This window comes from Gavia stellata, chromosome 17, assembly GCF_030936135.1.
Source record: "Gavia stellata isolate bGavSte3 chromosome 17, bGavSte3.hap2, whole genome shotgun sequence".
NCBI lineage: Eukaryota > Metazoa > Chordata > Aves > Gaviiformes > Gaviidae > Gavia > Gavia stellata.
Window position 1 is genome coordinate 9,896,347 of NC_082610.1, and position 16,666 is coordinate 9,913,012.

The 16,666-nt window shown below is 43.0% G+C and overlaps 1 protein-coding gene across 1 annotated transcript in view; it reads left to right on the forward strand.

Annotated features, from left to right (window-relative positions):
* Positions 1-2,861: 2,861 nt before the first annotated feature.
* The window catches only part of KIAA1549L (KIAA1549 like), a 74,334-nt gene continuing 60,529 nt past the window's right edge, over positions 2,862-16,666 (forward strand). The window contains exons 1-7 of the mRNA XM_059826009.1: positions 2,862-2,886; positions 5,360-5,692; positions 8,543-9,157; positions 10,579-10,691; positions 12,201-12,420; positions 13,482-13,615; positions 15,952-16,114. Of these exons, the coding sequence (XP_059681992.1) occupies positions 5,482-5,692; positions 8,543-9,157; positions 10,579-10,691; positions 12,201-12,420; positions 13,482-13,615; positions 15,952-16,114 (1,456 nt within the window). The 5' untranslated portion in view covers positions 2,862-2,886; positions 5,360-5,481. The remainder of the gene's footprint in view (positions 2,887-5,359; positions 5,693-8,542; positions 9,158-10,578; positions 10,692-12,200; positions 12,421-13,481; positions 13,616-15,951; positions 16,115-16,666) is intronic.

Consider the following 16,666-nt stretch of genomic DNA (forward strand, 5'->3'; position numbering starts at 1 on the left):
AAAAAATAATTCATTTTTCTTGTAACAGTGGCATTGTTTTTAAGAGGTGGTGCAGCCCTAGGATAGTGCTATCTATTACTGGGTAGACTGGGGTAAAGTAGCAAACGGTCTCTATCAACAGTGCTTATCTTCTAAGTAGACTGTTATTTTATGTATGTTTGTAAGTAACTGTTTCTGACAAGCTACTTGGATTTTTGTTTTTTTTGGGGGGGTGGTGGTTTTGTTTAAAGTGATCTTAGGAATCACTTTGCTTTAGGGCTGATTGATTTAGACCTGTATAAAATCCAGACTGCTTATGGAATTTAATGTTTGGATTTCCGCTGTGCTTTAGATGCTATAGTTACTCTATGCAGATACTATTGTATTATTAAACTTTAGCCTTTTCAATAGTTAATAGCAGTTGTGAATTATTTTTAGTCATTTTTTTGTTTCAGAAATTAATAACTAAAGCAAATTAATTTCAAAATTGAAATCCTGTCTTCAGTATGCTGAAGGTTATGAAAAGATATGTACCTGACGTATAATGGGAAGATGTCTTGGTCAGACATAGAATAAAATTTTCACATGTCCTTTTTATCAGTTTCACTCTTAAGCGTTGCTAACCCAGATGATCTGAATAATGAAATGGAAGTCATGACAACAGAAATCTTCTGTGGTTGAAGATACCTTTGAGTTTATCTTTCGTAATGGCTCAAAAGTGGCAAAACAGTATTTCTCATCTGGCACGACAGTGTGAGGGAAGCTCTGGACAGTCATTTAGTTTCCTTCAGAAGAGTTGTAGACTGTTATTCAGTTGAGGTTCTCAAACTTTTTTTTAGCCTTTTTGTGGAGGGGAACGCTTGAATCCTGACTGGGTTTTTTTAATTGAGTTGGAGCTGAATTAATTTTGTGAGCATGTTAACAAACAGATACTCATCTATCCTGATAGAAGCTCTGCTGTTGGGGTCCTTCAGGCTTCTCTGTGGCTGCTCCTCTCGCTGGTTGGCCAGACAAGAGAGTACGTGCTGTGGCATCCACAGAATGCTCATGTTGCTCATTATAGATCTTCGCCTTCTTACGGCATAAAGCAAACAGGACCATGGTTTCAAATATCAGCAGCACACATAAGCAATTTGATCTCTTCATATACTGCACTGGTGCAGCCCCACCTCATGTACTGTGTGCAGTTTTGGGCACCTCAATGTAAGAAGGACGTCAAACTATTGGAGTGTGTCCAGAGGAGGGTGACAAAGATGGTGAAAGGGCAAGAGGGCAAGACTTGCCCTTGAAGGCAAGGCTTACCAGGAGTGGCTGAGGTCATTTGTCGTCTTCAGCTTGGAGAAGCGAAGGCTGAGGTGTGACCTTGTTGCAGTTTACAACTTCCTCAGGGGGACAGTAGCGGGGGGGGGAGGTGTGCTGATCTTTCTCTGGTGACCAGTGATAGGACGCGAGGAAATGGAATAAAGCTGCATTAGAGGAAGTTCAGACTGGACATTAGGAAAAGGTTCTTCACTGGGAGGTTGGTTGGCCAGTGGAACAGGCTCCCCAGGGAAGTGATCATGGCACCAAGCCTGGCAGAGTTTAAGGAGCGTCTGGATGACGCTCTTAGTTTATGGTTTAGTTCAGGTAGTCCTGCTAGGAGCAGGTATTTGGTCTCAATGTTCCTTATGGGTCCCTTCCAACTTGAGATATTCTATAATTCTATGAAATACAGATCTTCTGGGCATGGCAAATAGACAGGTATTTTTAATTGGCCACTACTTTTTCCAGGGGAGATTTGCTTGCTAACTAATTGTCTCACTAGAAAGAACCAAACCTGTGTGAAGAATAACATGCAACTGTGGTGTCTCAGGAGCAGTGGCAGAAGTTGGACAATAACTGAGACCTCTTGCTCCAGAGGTGCATAACTTCATCATCTTTATTTACTGTCAGATATTAGTTAGATGTATGCATCATCTTCAATCTTTGGACAGGCACAGGGTGCATATGCTAATGTGCTCCCCATTGCTATTGCTTTTACTTTAGTAGGAGGGGGTGGGAGGAGATGTTGGTCTTCCTCTTGGTCACCTCTGTGCTCTTCTTTAGTCCCTATTACTCCTTTAGGCATGGACAAGAGGGCTCAGAAATGATAAAGCCATGACTTTCTCTAAACTGGATCAATTTTTAACTTCCTGCTGTGGTGTATTGGAAGCGTTTCTCATTATTGCAAATGGAAAGATCCCTAATCAGTGACGGTTGTTGTAATTAGGTTACTGCTAAATGGGTTTTAGGATTGTTGGAGGTGATGGTTACTCAATAGCCTCAAGTATGAAAGAATAACAGATAATCTCGAGACATGAGAAACAGCTACCGGTATGTACAAGCAATGGCTCAGTGCACAATGCATGTGGGACGGAGTTCTCATTGTGACTTTCATGTTGGTTTGAATTGGTTGTCTTCTCCTTTCATCAAGTTTTTTCAGCTGTTGATAGATGTAGAAGTGAAATATTTCTCCATGTCTGCCCTTTTTCCATGATATAGTCTTTGTTTGCACAGTATTTGATAAAGATCTGTAGTTGTTAATATCATCCTACTAATTATCAAGTAAAGAGTATGTACTTCAGTTTAAACTCCATGTATTGGGAAGATAATTTCGCCTTTTGCATGCTGTGTCCAGTCACTACCAGGATGTTGAATTTATGGCGGAAGTTTGAAATAGATACTGATAGTCAGTATCTTTCCGTAAAGGTAGAGTCAAAGAAAACTTGCTGCAGTGGAATGCCAGCATTGTATACCAGTTGCAGAATGTATAATTTTTTTAACTCCTCAGTAAATAGAGCTTTACTTCATTAATGGACGTAAACAGGAAAGTTGCCAGTTGGTATGGAATGGAAGAAACAAGAACTGAAGGACTAGCATTAAGCAGTGGTTAGGGGACATTTTTAGTCAATGTTTTATCTTTGTGTTATTTGAGCTTTTTTTTTACTTCTTGTCAAAATGTGGTAATGTCGATTCAACACTTTTTTTTAGGTTTATATTGTCTCTCTGCTCGTAATCATTCTCGTTAAACCAAAGTGTGAAGAAATATGAGGAATGGTGCAGACTGTGTGTGGATTGACATTGACAGGTTTTGCTAATTTAGAAAGCAAGAAAACATTGACTTGTTTAATTCCCCTTTAGGACTCGTGTTTGCTAAGTGCTAGATGAAATCCCACGTGAAGGCTTTACATTCCCTTTTCAGCTCAGAGGTGAAACAAGACAGTCTGAGATGTAAAAGATTGGGTAAAGATGACTTCATCAGCAGAGATGACCTCACAGAAATTTAAACTGCAGGTTGCCTAAGGCCTGATTTTGCAAAGCAAATCATCTACCTCTTAATTTCAAGCATATGTTTGAATCCATTCTAGTTGAGCAAAATGACATGTCATCTTCTTTCCTACCTTCTGTTACAAAGCTGCCTGTCTGTAACAGGGAAGGAAAAGCCACCAAAACACAGCATAAATCACAATGTGCCTCCCAACATATGGTGGAACATGTAGAATATCAGAAATCGGGCCACACCAGTCATTTAAGTCTCCTGTCCCCCAATGACAGGTCAGCAGCCACAGCACAAATACAAAAGCATTACTTTTTTCCTGCAAACCTCTCCCAGTGGGTCAGGTTCCCCAGTGGAGTCTGCAGCCTCCTCTCCAACCTGCTGATCATCTGGTGCAGCTTCATAAAGGCTGATTGGGTTTCCCCTTAGCCTGCTTATCTCTCATTGCTGTAGGTAGCCCTGTGTCTGTCTACCTTTGCTTTTCTTCAAAATACTAGTCTGCAAGCTATCACATGTTAAAAGAAAGGTCTGAGGACTTTTGTAGTTGCTAGAATGGCAGAGCTCTGTTCTGTTACCCATCCTGGAGCTGCTCCCCTAAAACAACTTGTTTCTGGATTCTGTATCCATTCTTGCGTTTCAGTGGAAAGATTCTTCGCCATGCCTTAATAACGCTCTTAAAAACAGGGATAAATGGGAAGATCTGTGGTTTATTTGTCTGCGGTTTTTTTTGTGGGTTATTTTTGTTTATAGAGTGAAAATGCCACACTAAACATAATTCCAGCACGTTCCTGTTGAATGCACACAGGAGCCCGAAGGAGCTAGTCTAATCATCTACTTTGGCCTGCGCATATGGATGATAGGCGGTATAGCACAAGGGCATCACAAGACAGAAACTTAGCTTTAAATAGGTGCAGTATGACCCATTTTCCTCTCTTACACTGTATGGTGTTCTGCTGCTGGCTCCTGTTTGTGCGGGCTGATCCCCTTCGGTGGTGTTGGCTCTGTTGACCTGTGGGTTTGTTGGTGGCTGGAACTAACGTCCAGTCTGTTTTATAACCATGTATCTTAAGGTCTGCCCTTCCTTACTCTTCCATGCCATTACGGGTATGGAGGAGGTTGTCATCCTCTGTGTCTGATCCAGATGCGCTGGAGTTGGAGGGCAGGGACCGGCTCCGTATTGTGCCTCTGTTTAGCTATGCAAGGGGCGCAGCTTGGCATGGTAGCAAGTGCCAGTACTGAGTTTTCATCTATTATCTTGGCTGTGGGGAGGGGGAAAAAAAACTCCTTAAAGTTTACTCTTAAGTGAATATTAATCTTTTAATTAGTAGGAATGTGTGATTTCCCATGCTACGCTTTTAGAATAACTGTAATAATGTTCCTAGGCTTTGTTTTTTTAAGATTATGGTGATAAACGTAGAGTAAACTGGTGTTTGAAATGCTGCATTGTACATCTGCACATATCAAAAAAGGAGTTTAATTTCCTAATTTATTTTGGATCTTACTCCCCTTTCCTCGTGTTCATCCCTGTTTTATTTTCTTCCTTTTGTGTCTATAATTGCATGCACTATTAGAACTGGCAAGATGAGCACCTCCAGATGCATCCTACAGGAACCCAGCCAATGCTGACTCTATTCCCATGTCAGACTGCATGCCAAGTCATTGAAGCTTGGTTGTCAAAATCTATTCCCTTTCTACACTGCTTCTAAACCCATCTTCTCACATAATATTTTGACACAGTGTGACTGATGATAACCTCAAGAATTGTCCCAGGCTTAAGAAGGTGTCTTTTAGTATGTTGAACCATCCTAGATAAATGTAGTATTTTGAAATAGTATGGTCTAGGAAGCTTTCCTTCTTCTTCTGTCAGATGAAACGACTTGAGGGGTTTATAATCTGTCACACTGTACCTTTCACTGGTTTTTGTGGTGTTTTTTTAACTTTCTCTGAATTTTTATGCCCTTTGAATTAAAAAAAAGTTCACTAATTTTAGTAAATACAATGCATTTTGTGTTGTGATTTGTTGCAACAAGGCAACAACTCTTCCTTTTGGGGAAAAATATATTCATTTTACTTATTATTTTACAGGTATCAGGCAACAGCATATCAATGTTGCTCCTTCTACAGGATCTTTTCCTAATTGGAGATCTATACTATCACCAACACGGCCTTCCACAGAAACGAAGACTTCCTCAGTAGCTGATGTTTCTATGGGACAGACTTTGGAGAATGCAAACTTGCTTCAGATGATAAAAACGACACTGACTGGCACACGTAGCAGGGCTTTGGATCAAACCCATCTGTCGCCCACCCTTTATCAAGGGAGTGGGAACAGTGCGTCCCAGGAACCTGCTGAAGTTTCAGCTGAGTTGCCTCTGAGGACATCATCTCAAGATGCGGATGAAACAGCTGCTGTATCAGGTTTGCCTCACCTTGGTATGTTTGCCACATTGTCCACTACACCATCAGAGACACATTCGAGTACAGCTGTGCCATTTCAGCTAATACTGTTAGAAACACCCTCCATTTCAAAAGAAATCACATCAGGATCAGACATGCTTGCTGCTGTTCCATCACCATCATTCTCATTGGTAATTCAGTCACCTCATACCATTAACTTTTCTAAACCAGCTGTACTGCCCATCAAAGTGCCTTTGTCTGCAGATCCTGAAGGTTTCTTCAACACAGATTCAGCCAGCTTGCAGTTTAGTGAAAGCAGAAATAGTCCTCTAAGCATGGTCACTGTAGTGCATTCTAGTACGGTGAATCACAGAAAGGGTTCCCAGTTGTTTACAGGTACCGTGCCTGTCAATCTCTTTGGATCGACAACAGTGCATTTCACAGAAATAGTGGGAAAAGGGTCTCCTTCAGGAAGGACGTCTCTTTTGTCTGTGTACTCTGATAATCCTGTGTCAAAACCATATCAGTCTTCCCTGCCAGTAACTTCTAGAAGCCTGTCACGGTTTCCTAATGAGAGGATGTATAATGTATCTTCTACTGGAGTAAAACCACACAGTCTGCCATTTAAGGCAGCACTGACTGATGGAAACAGTGATATCACTTCTCTGTCATCACCAGCTTTTCAAGATAAAGCAGAGGTTACTACATCAGTCTTCTATCCTGTGGGTACTCCACATCTAATAGCCCAAATGAGTCATCCTCAGTCTTCCACAGCACTGACTAATTGCACTACAGGATCTACCAGTGCATCTTTCATGTCATCAGCTTCTGAGAGCCTGGCTGAGGTCTCCAGCTCAACAGAGAGCACGTCTTCCCTTTCATTGCCAAAATCACTTACTCCAGATGCAGAGCACACTCGCAATGCATTGCTGCCAATACAAGCATTTAGAAGTGAAACAGATTTTCTCTTTAGAAATGCAACACACTCCTCTTCAACAAGCACAAGGCCTCCCTTGCTAACTGAGACAAATGACACCTTTATTAGGATAGTACACACAAAGAGTCCCAGTGCAGCAGCAGCTGATGAGGATACTTTGCGAATCCCTTTGACTGTTTCCTCGCAGCACTCGGTGGTGGCTCTGAATCAGACTTTTGCAGAAGACCTGACCGATGGAGCTTATCAGGCAAACGGCATGCGATGGCCAACTGCTTCTGCACGTACTCTCCCAACTTCTGATGGCTTTCCCGTAGCAAGAACAGCTCAACAGCCTTTCACAAGAGGGGTGACAGCAAAGATGTCCATGAACTTTAATGCCAATAGTGTTCTTCCTTATGGATCTCAGCTTTCCGAAGTTTCTCCAGATACCCGTACTCGTAAACTCCCCAAAGGATCAAAGATACTAGGCACTGTTTTGGAAACAGCCATGACTAGTCCTGATCTAGCTGCAGTGCCATTAATTACTTTCACTACAGGCCTTTCAACACCTGAACCTGCTATCACAAATGCATCTGATACTAATATCTTTGTGACTGCACATCTTCCACCTGGAGATGAAAAAGGTCCAGACGTGACTGCATATGAAGACAGAAGTCTGAGAGTACCTACTGTTGTGACCCCACATGCAGAATATTCACCTCCAAGAGCTTTAAATCCTATTACCTCTGACCAGACTTCACGTTCAGTTGCTATAAAGCCGCTCGCCTCTGTTGTGCCTCCAGTGTGGGGTACACTGCCATCACTTGTTTCCATGACAACGGTGACGGACAGCCACGGCTCTGGCTTTTCTGGGATTTCGAATGAGGACTCTGAAAGCAATTTAGATCCTGTCAGCTCTCCTGAAGTCACAACTTCAGCTTCTACATGGACCAATACAGCATTGCTGTCTTCAGCTGGCATTAGTATTCCTTCTGTAAAACCTTCAGTCAAAACAGCAGTAAGAGAAGTTCCTCCAAGTATTTCTTCATTGGAAACTGAGTACCATGCACCATACTTGGTAGTTTCAACTCTGCAAAAGAAAATTAATACAAATAAGCAGCCACACTTCTCCACCCCTTCAGCAAACTATATGTATGCAAACTCTAGTCAAAACGTTTCAAATTCACCCTTTGCTGGAACGAAGTCAAACAGTTTTCAAGAATTTGATGTAGATGCATTTGCACTGAAAATATCTCCTGTTCAGTATTCATCCCTTGCTACCACTTTGACAGTGCCTGACCCCCTGCAAAAAAAGCACGGAAGCACAGCTGAAAACGTTGCTAACTTCTCTACTGTTGGAGAGGTTAATATCAGCATACGCTATGAAGCACCTCTCCGTTTACATGTGCCTTTTGTTAATGATGCAGGTGCTTTCCCTACCTCTTTAGAACCACAAACAACGGATGCTGGAAAGATTACTTTACCGAGAAAAACCTTAGGCACACCACCAACGTTGGCTTTTCAGCTCGCTGACAACTTGACGTTTACGGCCAGCTATGAAAACGGTGCCATCCACAGCATACTGCCAACCGAGTCCCCCTTTCCCATAACCAAGCCTTCTAGCTCAACTTCCTTGCATAGTTTTATTACAGAAGAAGACATTGGTTCTGGAAATTTGCCAGCATTTGCAGATGACCAAGTAGAGCCCTCTGGTTATTTGGTTACAGCTGATAAAAATCCAGCTACATTTAGTGTGGAGGAGTGGGACACAAGTGCTACAAGACATAGTCTAGTTCCCAGTAATATACCTGATAAAGCTACCAGGGGCATCCCATTGCAAACCCCTACCACCAGTGCTCTGCAGTCAGTCATCATAACTTCTGTCCATGCATCACCGACACCACTAACTTCTCATTTTTTGTCAACAACCAACTTTACCCATTCTGTCATTACAGTGTTATCTGGAGTATCTTCTGGTGCAATACCTACAGTAGGAACTTCAGAAGCAAAACCACTAACAAGAAAATCATCTCCAGCTTCACCAGTGCCAGCTGCTTCTTTCTTTTCTCTGGGCACTGAAAACACACCTTTGCCATCTGTGATGGCTTTAAGCACACCCATACTGACACTAACAAAAAATAACACTGCCACGAAATTGGCATCAGATCTAAGCTCAGTAGGAACACACACAGATTTTCCTTTTGCAACAAGAAACACAACTGCATCACCTGTGGACGTGACAGCTATGCTCATAACCCCTAAAAGCAGCACGGTCACAGCTTCCACACTTGCACCCACAGCACACGTACCAAGGCAGATAGAAACAACAGTAACTGACACCCAGAAGTTCCCAAGCTCAGAAATCACCAAAACGTCAACTCCGTATCCACTGACAATTACAGCAGCTTTGACATCTATTACAGCATCAGCGAAAACAACTAGGCTTCCCCCTACTCCAGTGGAAAACACCTCTGCTTCTCCCGAAACCACGGCAGCAGCCGCTTTCGCTAACATGACAGCAGCTCCTACCCTGGATTGCCGGCTCTCCAGGAACCTTATGGTTAAAACAGGTACGTGGGGCCACTGAATTTGCTGAAAGGACCTTGCTTGTCTGTGAGGGGCAGCTGGTGATGAGTAGGAAATGCACTCAAGTGTCAAAGAACGTAGGGGCATTAGTGACTAATCTGGGGACGAGGCTGCTGCGCTGACAAACCAGACAGATAAGAGCAGGGTTGCTAGTATAGGGGTGGCATTGGCTTTATTTGTAGCTTGGATTTTACAATGAACGTGTCGAATGAAGTAGTGAGATCAGGTGCTCTGAAGTTCAGTGGGGCGCTGCAGGGATCTAGCACAACCACCTATGTGGAGGGGCAACCCCGTATGACATGGTGGTTTGGCCTCTGCTTTGCAAAGGAGTCTGTCTCAGTGAAGAAGACAGTGCAGTAACCTGCCTCAGCCTTTGGCCCTGTTTACATACCAGTACCTAATTCTGTTTTTATATGAACACCTAATTCTATCACTAAAGATTCATTTGGAAATAACGTTTAGTAGAGTTGTACATTTCAAAATGGGAGGATTTTGAGCTTTCTACGTAAACAGTACCACTTCTGGCTCTAGCTGGTTTTTTCACAGACAGCTTTTCCTTAGCTGTGAGAACTCTGAACTAAAGGGGTCTGGAGGGGTCCCTTGCCCAGGCTTCATGTGGACTCCTTTTGGTAGCATAGCGCAGCACCAGAAGATGTGTGTATCTTGGTGATCTCAGCAAAGAAGAATAGCTATGTAAAAGGGTTTATGACCTTGTATAGACCTGAATGATACTCGGGACAATGAAAGAAACAGCTTTTGGACCTAATGTGTGTTTAGTAGCTGCTAAATATCTACATTGGTAGCATGATGAGCACAACAACTATTTCTAAAGATAGAAGTAGCTTGTACACAGTATAAGATTGAAAGGACTTAAGTGCGGCTATAAAACTTTCTGCAAATTATAAGAGAAAAAGAAAAAGCTGGTGATAATGTTAATAAAGAAAATGTACAGACACTTCTTAAATGGAAAATAATTGTAGCAGCGGAGTAACACATCTTTGCTTATTTAACTCTGGCCATGAAGGTATGAAGCACACGCCCTTTACGTAGGCCTGCCTGTGCAGCACCAGCTCAGTCCCCTGGGACTGCCGCACCAGTCTGTCCGCAGGCACTCGAGTGGCGTCATGCCTCGCTCGGAACGGCAGCGTGGCAAAGACTTTTTGTTGTTGCTAAAGAAATTGTATTTGTTAGACCTCACTCTGGAAACAATGGGCTATTGCCATGGGATGAATAGGGAACTCAGGGACACTGCTGAGTCCCTGCAATTCTCGCTGCCTTTGGAGCTGCTGCAAATCCTAGCTCCTTTGATGATCTCCACCCAGCTAGCCCAACGAAAAACAATGAAAAAAGCAAACAGTAGCGTGGTAATGTCTCAAACCAACATGTGGCTTTTGTTGTTCCACAGTTTTGTTTCTGAACACGAGGAGGATGCTGATCAGCAATCCCTTCAAGGAGAGCGTGAGAAAAGGACTCAATCAAGTGCTGAGACAAGCTTTCAACCAAAATGTCAGTGCTCAGGTAAGCACGCTCGGCTTGCCCGTGTGATCTCCCCGAAACAGCTCTCCCACCAAGAGAGTCCCAGCTGGCTGCAGCTCCAGTGGTGTCTCTGGATGCAGGAAGCCTCTCGGAGGGGAGCACCGAGCCTTTCCTATGGAAAGCAGGCATAGGTGGCACCCACTCTGGGCTTTGGAAATAGAAAGGATGGCTCCAAAGCTTTTACCACTTTGTTTGATGAAGCAGAAGGGAGAAATGCTAATCTCTTTTTGGTTCTGGGAACCGACTGCCGACAGCAGTTTCCTTCTCCCCCCGCAGCTCAGGAATGACTCCTCTTCTCCGTCAGCCAGGTGCTGCCGTGCTCAGCCTGGATCAATTGCAAGAGCAGGGCTGGTAAATGGGGTGTCACTGCTGTCAGCCCGCTCCTGGTTGGAAAACCCAGTACCTGACAAGTGCAATTCCACAGGGACAAAAATCCCAAGCAGGGAGAAAGCTCGTTTTATTGAAAATAAATGAGGGAGATGTGTTCATCAATTTGCAGTGAAATTGCACAAGCCTCTGCATTGCTGCGTGTAAGAGCAGGCTTAGGTGGATGGCTGGGGCACTCTTCTCTGCAACGCAGGTGCCCGTGCACTTAGGCAGGGGTTTGTGCGGAGTCCAAGGCTGTTATGAGTTATACTCACCAAGCCACTGGGAAGGAAAAAAAGTAATTTTGCCCCAAATAGAGGGCATCAGGTTGACTTTTGTCCCCATGCTCTGTTACTGCAAGTTTGGATGATGTTAGTCAGTTAGGGAACTGTATGTGTCTGAGTCTTAGCAGCAGCAGTAAAAACTGTCGGGTTTAGTCCCCCACCTTCTTGTAAACCTGAGAGCAGCTGCCTTTTTCTAACAGAGGAAACCAGCTAAAACTTAGGGTGGAGGACCAGTTCCAGGGCTTAAACTTTTTTGACAATACAGAATTTTGAGGTAAAACTCAACTCATGTTTTAGCTCACAGTGTGTTCATTCTTGTGGTTTGTCATTTCTACTCATATAGGTGATAGCTTAACCATCTGGGAGAATATAAGAAAATAGTATAAAAGAGGCAGTTGAGGTTGAAGAATCAAATATTGGAAACTTTTGTCTTTCAAAAAATCTGTCTCCAAAGTTGCAATGACAGACACATGCACAGTCAGTGAACTTCAGGTATGAAGTAGGAGCTGGAAGTTCTCTGGTTTCTCTGTATTTTTACATTCGTAAGTAAAATGTCCCAGTATCTATAAGTGAATGAGGCCCCAGCCTAAATTAGAGGTGTGTGAGCTGTGGTAGCAATACTGCACTGCTTCGATTTGGAGCACATGCTGCATGGGCTGTGTCTAAAGCTCTCTGAGCAGTTCTGCTAATACCATATCTGATGTGACATTAACTGATCCTGTAGGTTTTATAGGGGATTACAGGATAAAAACCCTGCAAGGGAGCCATAGTCAGGATGGGAAGTCCCATCAAATAATGGTTGAACTGCAAACAAAATAAAATGTTTCCCTGCATGTTTTAGGTTGAAATCCTGGAGCAATCAAATAACCTAACAGTTGGTTACTACGTTACACTGGGGAGACTGGTTTTTATGCCAGCTGCTGTAATTGAAAGGCTTCTTGCGTACGGCATTAGCAACGCCACAGCAGACATAAAGCAGCATGTACCACATCTCCAGTCCGTGGCGGCCCTGGCCTTGCCGTGGAAGCCCCTTCCCGCGTACCACTTCCAGCTGAAAACAGGTGAGTGAGGTCCTGCCTGTCCCCGCCCGGGGCTCTGTGTGTGTGTGTGTGTGTGTGTGTGTGTGTGTTAAGGGTTCGGTGCAGAGGGACGATGCTCCTCCTCCCTTTGCTGTCCTGCCTCAGCCCTGCTCTCCGGCGCGGCAGCAGGACAAGCTGTGGTTTCAGCGATGGTGTTCCTGGCGCAGGCGGGACGGCTGGTGTGTACCTCCCTGTCCTGCGTGGTGCTCTGCTGTCACCCCGCTGGCACCGCTGTGAAATGAAGTGGCATTGCATTGGGGCTGAGTCACGCCTATATGCTTGACTAAGACTTGGCGTTTGATTTAAATGGACTTTAATTGATGGCTTGTGCAGCAACCTGTGCATTCTTCTGAGGACGATCAGATGAGAAACGTGACTGTATGATAGATGTATATATTGTTCTGGCTGGACCCATTGGATTTGACTTAGGTCCCAGCCATCCGACCCAGGGTCGCTGTGTAACCCCTCTGTACAAGCACTGGTGCAGAGCATGTGCAGTGCAGCAGAACAGTATAAGCTACGAGAGGGCAGAGTGTGCTGTAAAACAATGTATTCAGCTGTAAAAAGATCTCTTATGTGTGTGCTTACATGTTTATATACACGTACTTGTTGCAATTACCCAGTTAAGTATATTTTTCCTAGCACAAACAGAATGAGAATCAATATTATGATTGATTATGTTTTGCAAGAGCAAATGACCTGCAAGATTTAAGAGTGTAACTTGTGTTTTAGAATGATTTCACTTACTGCCTGGCTCTGAGTAAGTATTTGTACAGTGAACTGGTCTTACCATTTCATATATCACTGCAGAACAATCTCCATTTGTTTGTAGAGAGTATCAGAGTATCTAATAATGCAATTTATTTCTTACATTTTGTCTTAATTAAGGCTAGTTTAGTGCAATACTTGAATGACATAAACAGATCTTATGTGGCATTATTTTCACCTGCTTAATTTGTAAAATTGATCACCTTGTCGGACATTACAAGAATTATGCAACCAAGAATATTTTTCCACATACAAATTTGTTGTTTCTTTTCCAGAGCTGCAGTTTGTGGGTCAAACAGACAACATACAGTCATGCAAATTTGTTCAGACCATGGAGCAACGGTTACAGAGAGCGTTTCAGGATGCTGAAAGAAAGGTCTTAAACACCAGCAACAACTTAACAGTTCAGGTACAACTTTGTGTGCTTTGCCAGTGCCTGTTGCCAAACTCTCTGGGTTATTTCCTATGTGTCTGCTTGTATTGCAACATAATGTCTTTGACAGCCACTATGGAAGTAAGTTTATGCTTTCATCTGAAATAAGATTGTTTTATTTATTGCAGGAAAACTTATAAATGCATGATTTATAGAAGACTGTTACTGCTATTTTAATGAATTTGAATTTTACTGTTTGCAGTTAAGTAATTTAAGTGAAATTCAAATAAAAATAAATATATAAAAATATTCTTCCAAATTTGTATTTTTACTGAATATGTTATTCTGACACATTAGCTGCTCTTAGTGAGGCTATTCAGGTATAAAGATAATGTTACGGATAGCTGTTTGTAAGATCTAAGCTACTGGAATATATTTCTTTCTTTTTTTTGTGTGCATTCCAGTTCTACACTCAGACCCAAATTCACTATTAAGGGTCTGATTTTTGCAGAACTTCGTATGTTTAGTGGGCCAACACCCTTATGTGCTGTGCCATACTTCAGGAATAAATAAATTATCCTCTGGGTGATATCATAATATGTATTTGATGTGTGATAAAACTCTGTGCATTGACTTGCAATCTGCAGAATAGTTTGCATGTAGCTTACCAGAAGGAGAAAATTGGTCATCAGAGCTCTGCTTAGCTACTTTGGTACTGTCTCTTGTGAACTTGTGGTCAAACTGGAGGAGCTCAGAGAGGCAGAAAAGTGCATGCCAAGAGATGGCCTACAGCAGTAGGTAAAGTGAATATCAAGCTTTTCAATAGTTGGACCCGTGATGCTGAGGGGACCTTCATGGTGGCTAATTTGCCCACAGAAGAAGTCGTAGATCTTACAAAGCACTGAGGCAATTTTTAAAAAAGCCCTGGTGGTAGTTGTGGTTTTTGTGGATATTGCCAACTTAGGAAGTGATAGGACGGAGGTCTTGGAGGCAAGATACAAACTGGGAAGTAAGAGGCTCAAGGGTGTGATCTTCATAATAATTTTTTCTGAAATTATTCCAGTACCATGCAAAGGACTAAGTCAGTGCAACAGAAAATATACGAGGGTTTTACTTTAATTACAAACTGAGGAAGAGTTCTGGAGCAGGGACGATTCAGAAAAGGTGTTGCTGCACTACGAGAGTAGAGAGAATGGCAGCAACTCGCGTAAAAGGCATGAAACAACTTCCATGCAAGGAGAAATTAAATCGGCCATGGCTCTCCAAGCATGATTGGTGTAGTGAATCAGGAGTGATCATTTAGAGTTTCCCATAACTGAACTACTCAGGTTTAAAAAAAAAGAAAAATCCTTTCACACAGTGGGTAATAAGATCGTGAAGATGGCTGGATGTAACTGGAGAAAAAGTATGGAAGATAGTTACAAAAAGCAACTGGCCAAACATATAGAATAAAAAATCATCAACCCTTTTTAAACCCAGGCATATAATTTATGGCTCAGGCCATAGCTGTGGGCTAACCTTATGCTGCGGAAAAGAGTCCTCTCCTCTTGCCCTGTGCTCTTTCTCCAACCATCTGCTCCCGGCCATTTGTAAGTGGACGTCAGCTGGGCAGGCCTTTGGTCTGACCTCGAACTCTTCTTCTGATGCTTTTGTCATGCCATATTTTATGTTTTTACTTAGTGATCCAAATCATAAAAATGGGGGATTTAAATAACATTCATGAATGCTGAATGCTGTTGGCCCTACCTTACAGTATCAGTAGCCAAAAACCCAACCCTCTTGTCCTAGGGCATGAGTTTTCTAAGAAAACATGTGTTTTCCATTCCTGCCCCACCTTCCCCTCTCTGCTTCCTGCATAAACCTGGTGGTTCGGGATCTGATCCAGTACTCACTGAATAGAATTGGTACTTAAATGCAGACATCAGGTTTGGGCTCAGAAAGAGACTGGCATAGAGCTAAAAGTGGGAAGGAGAGCCGGTAATTGTGTGACGCTAGGAACAGAAGAGACACGGTGCCCCTTAATTTCATATGGAAAAGGTGTACGTCTAGATGGCTGCACTAGCAGGGCAGCAAAGAGAGCAAGACATACAGGCCTAATTCCTCTGGTAATTTCCTGGTAAAAAACAGGGAAAAATATTTTCAGTCCTGACTACACCTTTTCTGCCTGCTGCCGTCCTCCAGTAACTCTGCGTGTGCTAAAGTAGGAACTAAAGTATCGCAAACTTTTTTACACAGTCATGTTGAGTGAGCTGTATCTAATCAAGTTAACTTCTTCCCAGTTTGCACTGGTTTTGGGGGGGGGGTGTTGTTTTTTTCTTTTTTCCAACTGAGCTGAAGCACAGCTGCACATTATTTCTTTACCTCTGTTTCAGATTTTGAACACCTCCAATGTCTCCCAAGCTGTCACTCTGTTTTATGTAGTGAACAATCAAAGCACAACTCTAAATGGCACTATTTCCAGCAACCTTCTTAATCAGCTGTCCGCTGAGCTGGTGGGTTTCTATCTAACCTACCCGCCTCTCACCATTGCAGAATGTAAGTATGTGCTTCCCAGCACACAGCTCCTTAAGGTTAGCCGGTGTTGGGCTTTTGCTTTGCAAGCACCATCAGCTTTGTCATCAAGCTCACAGATTGTAGGTGGTTTTGCTCACTGCTTTTTAAACTTTTTTTTAATAAAAAAAAATAGCGGGGGGGACTAGGGGGGATGGGGTGGTTCTGAGTTCAGTGTTTACTTCAGCTGTTAGAAACATTAGCAGATAATTAAGAAAAACACATATATGCTGAAATAAATTAAAAAATGCCTGTGCCAGGTTCCAAACAAAATAAAAATGTAGTTTTATATAAAACAAACCACAGAATTTCCCCAGTTCTCCACCTCAGGAAAACTTAGCGCAGCACATAAGGTTCATCTTCAGCATAGCTCTTCCTCCAGTATAGCTCTTCCCCTTCAGTGGAAGCCTCAGCCCCCGGTGCTTGCTGCAGTCGCAGGGCTGGGCTGCACGCTTTGAGGGTCTGTTTGAGTAGTGGGTGAGCTCTGTCTGTGCTTCTCCGTTTAAAAAGTTGTTGGTGTATTTGCTGAACGTCACC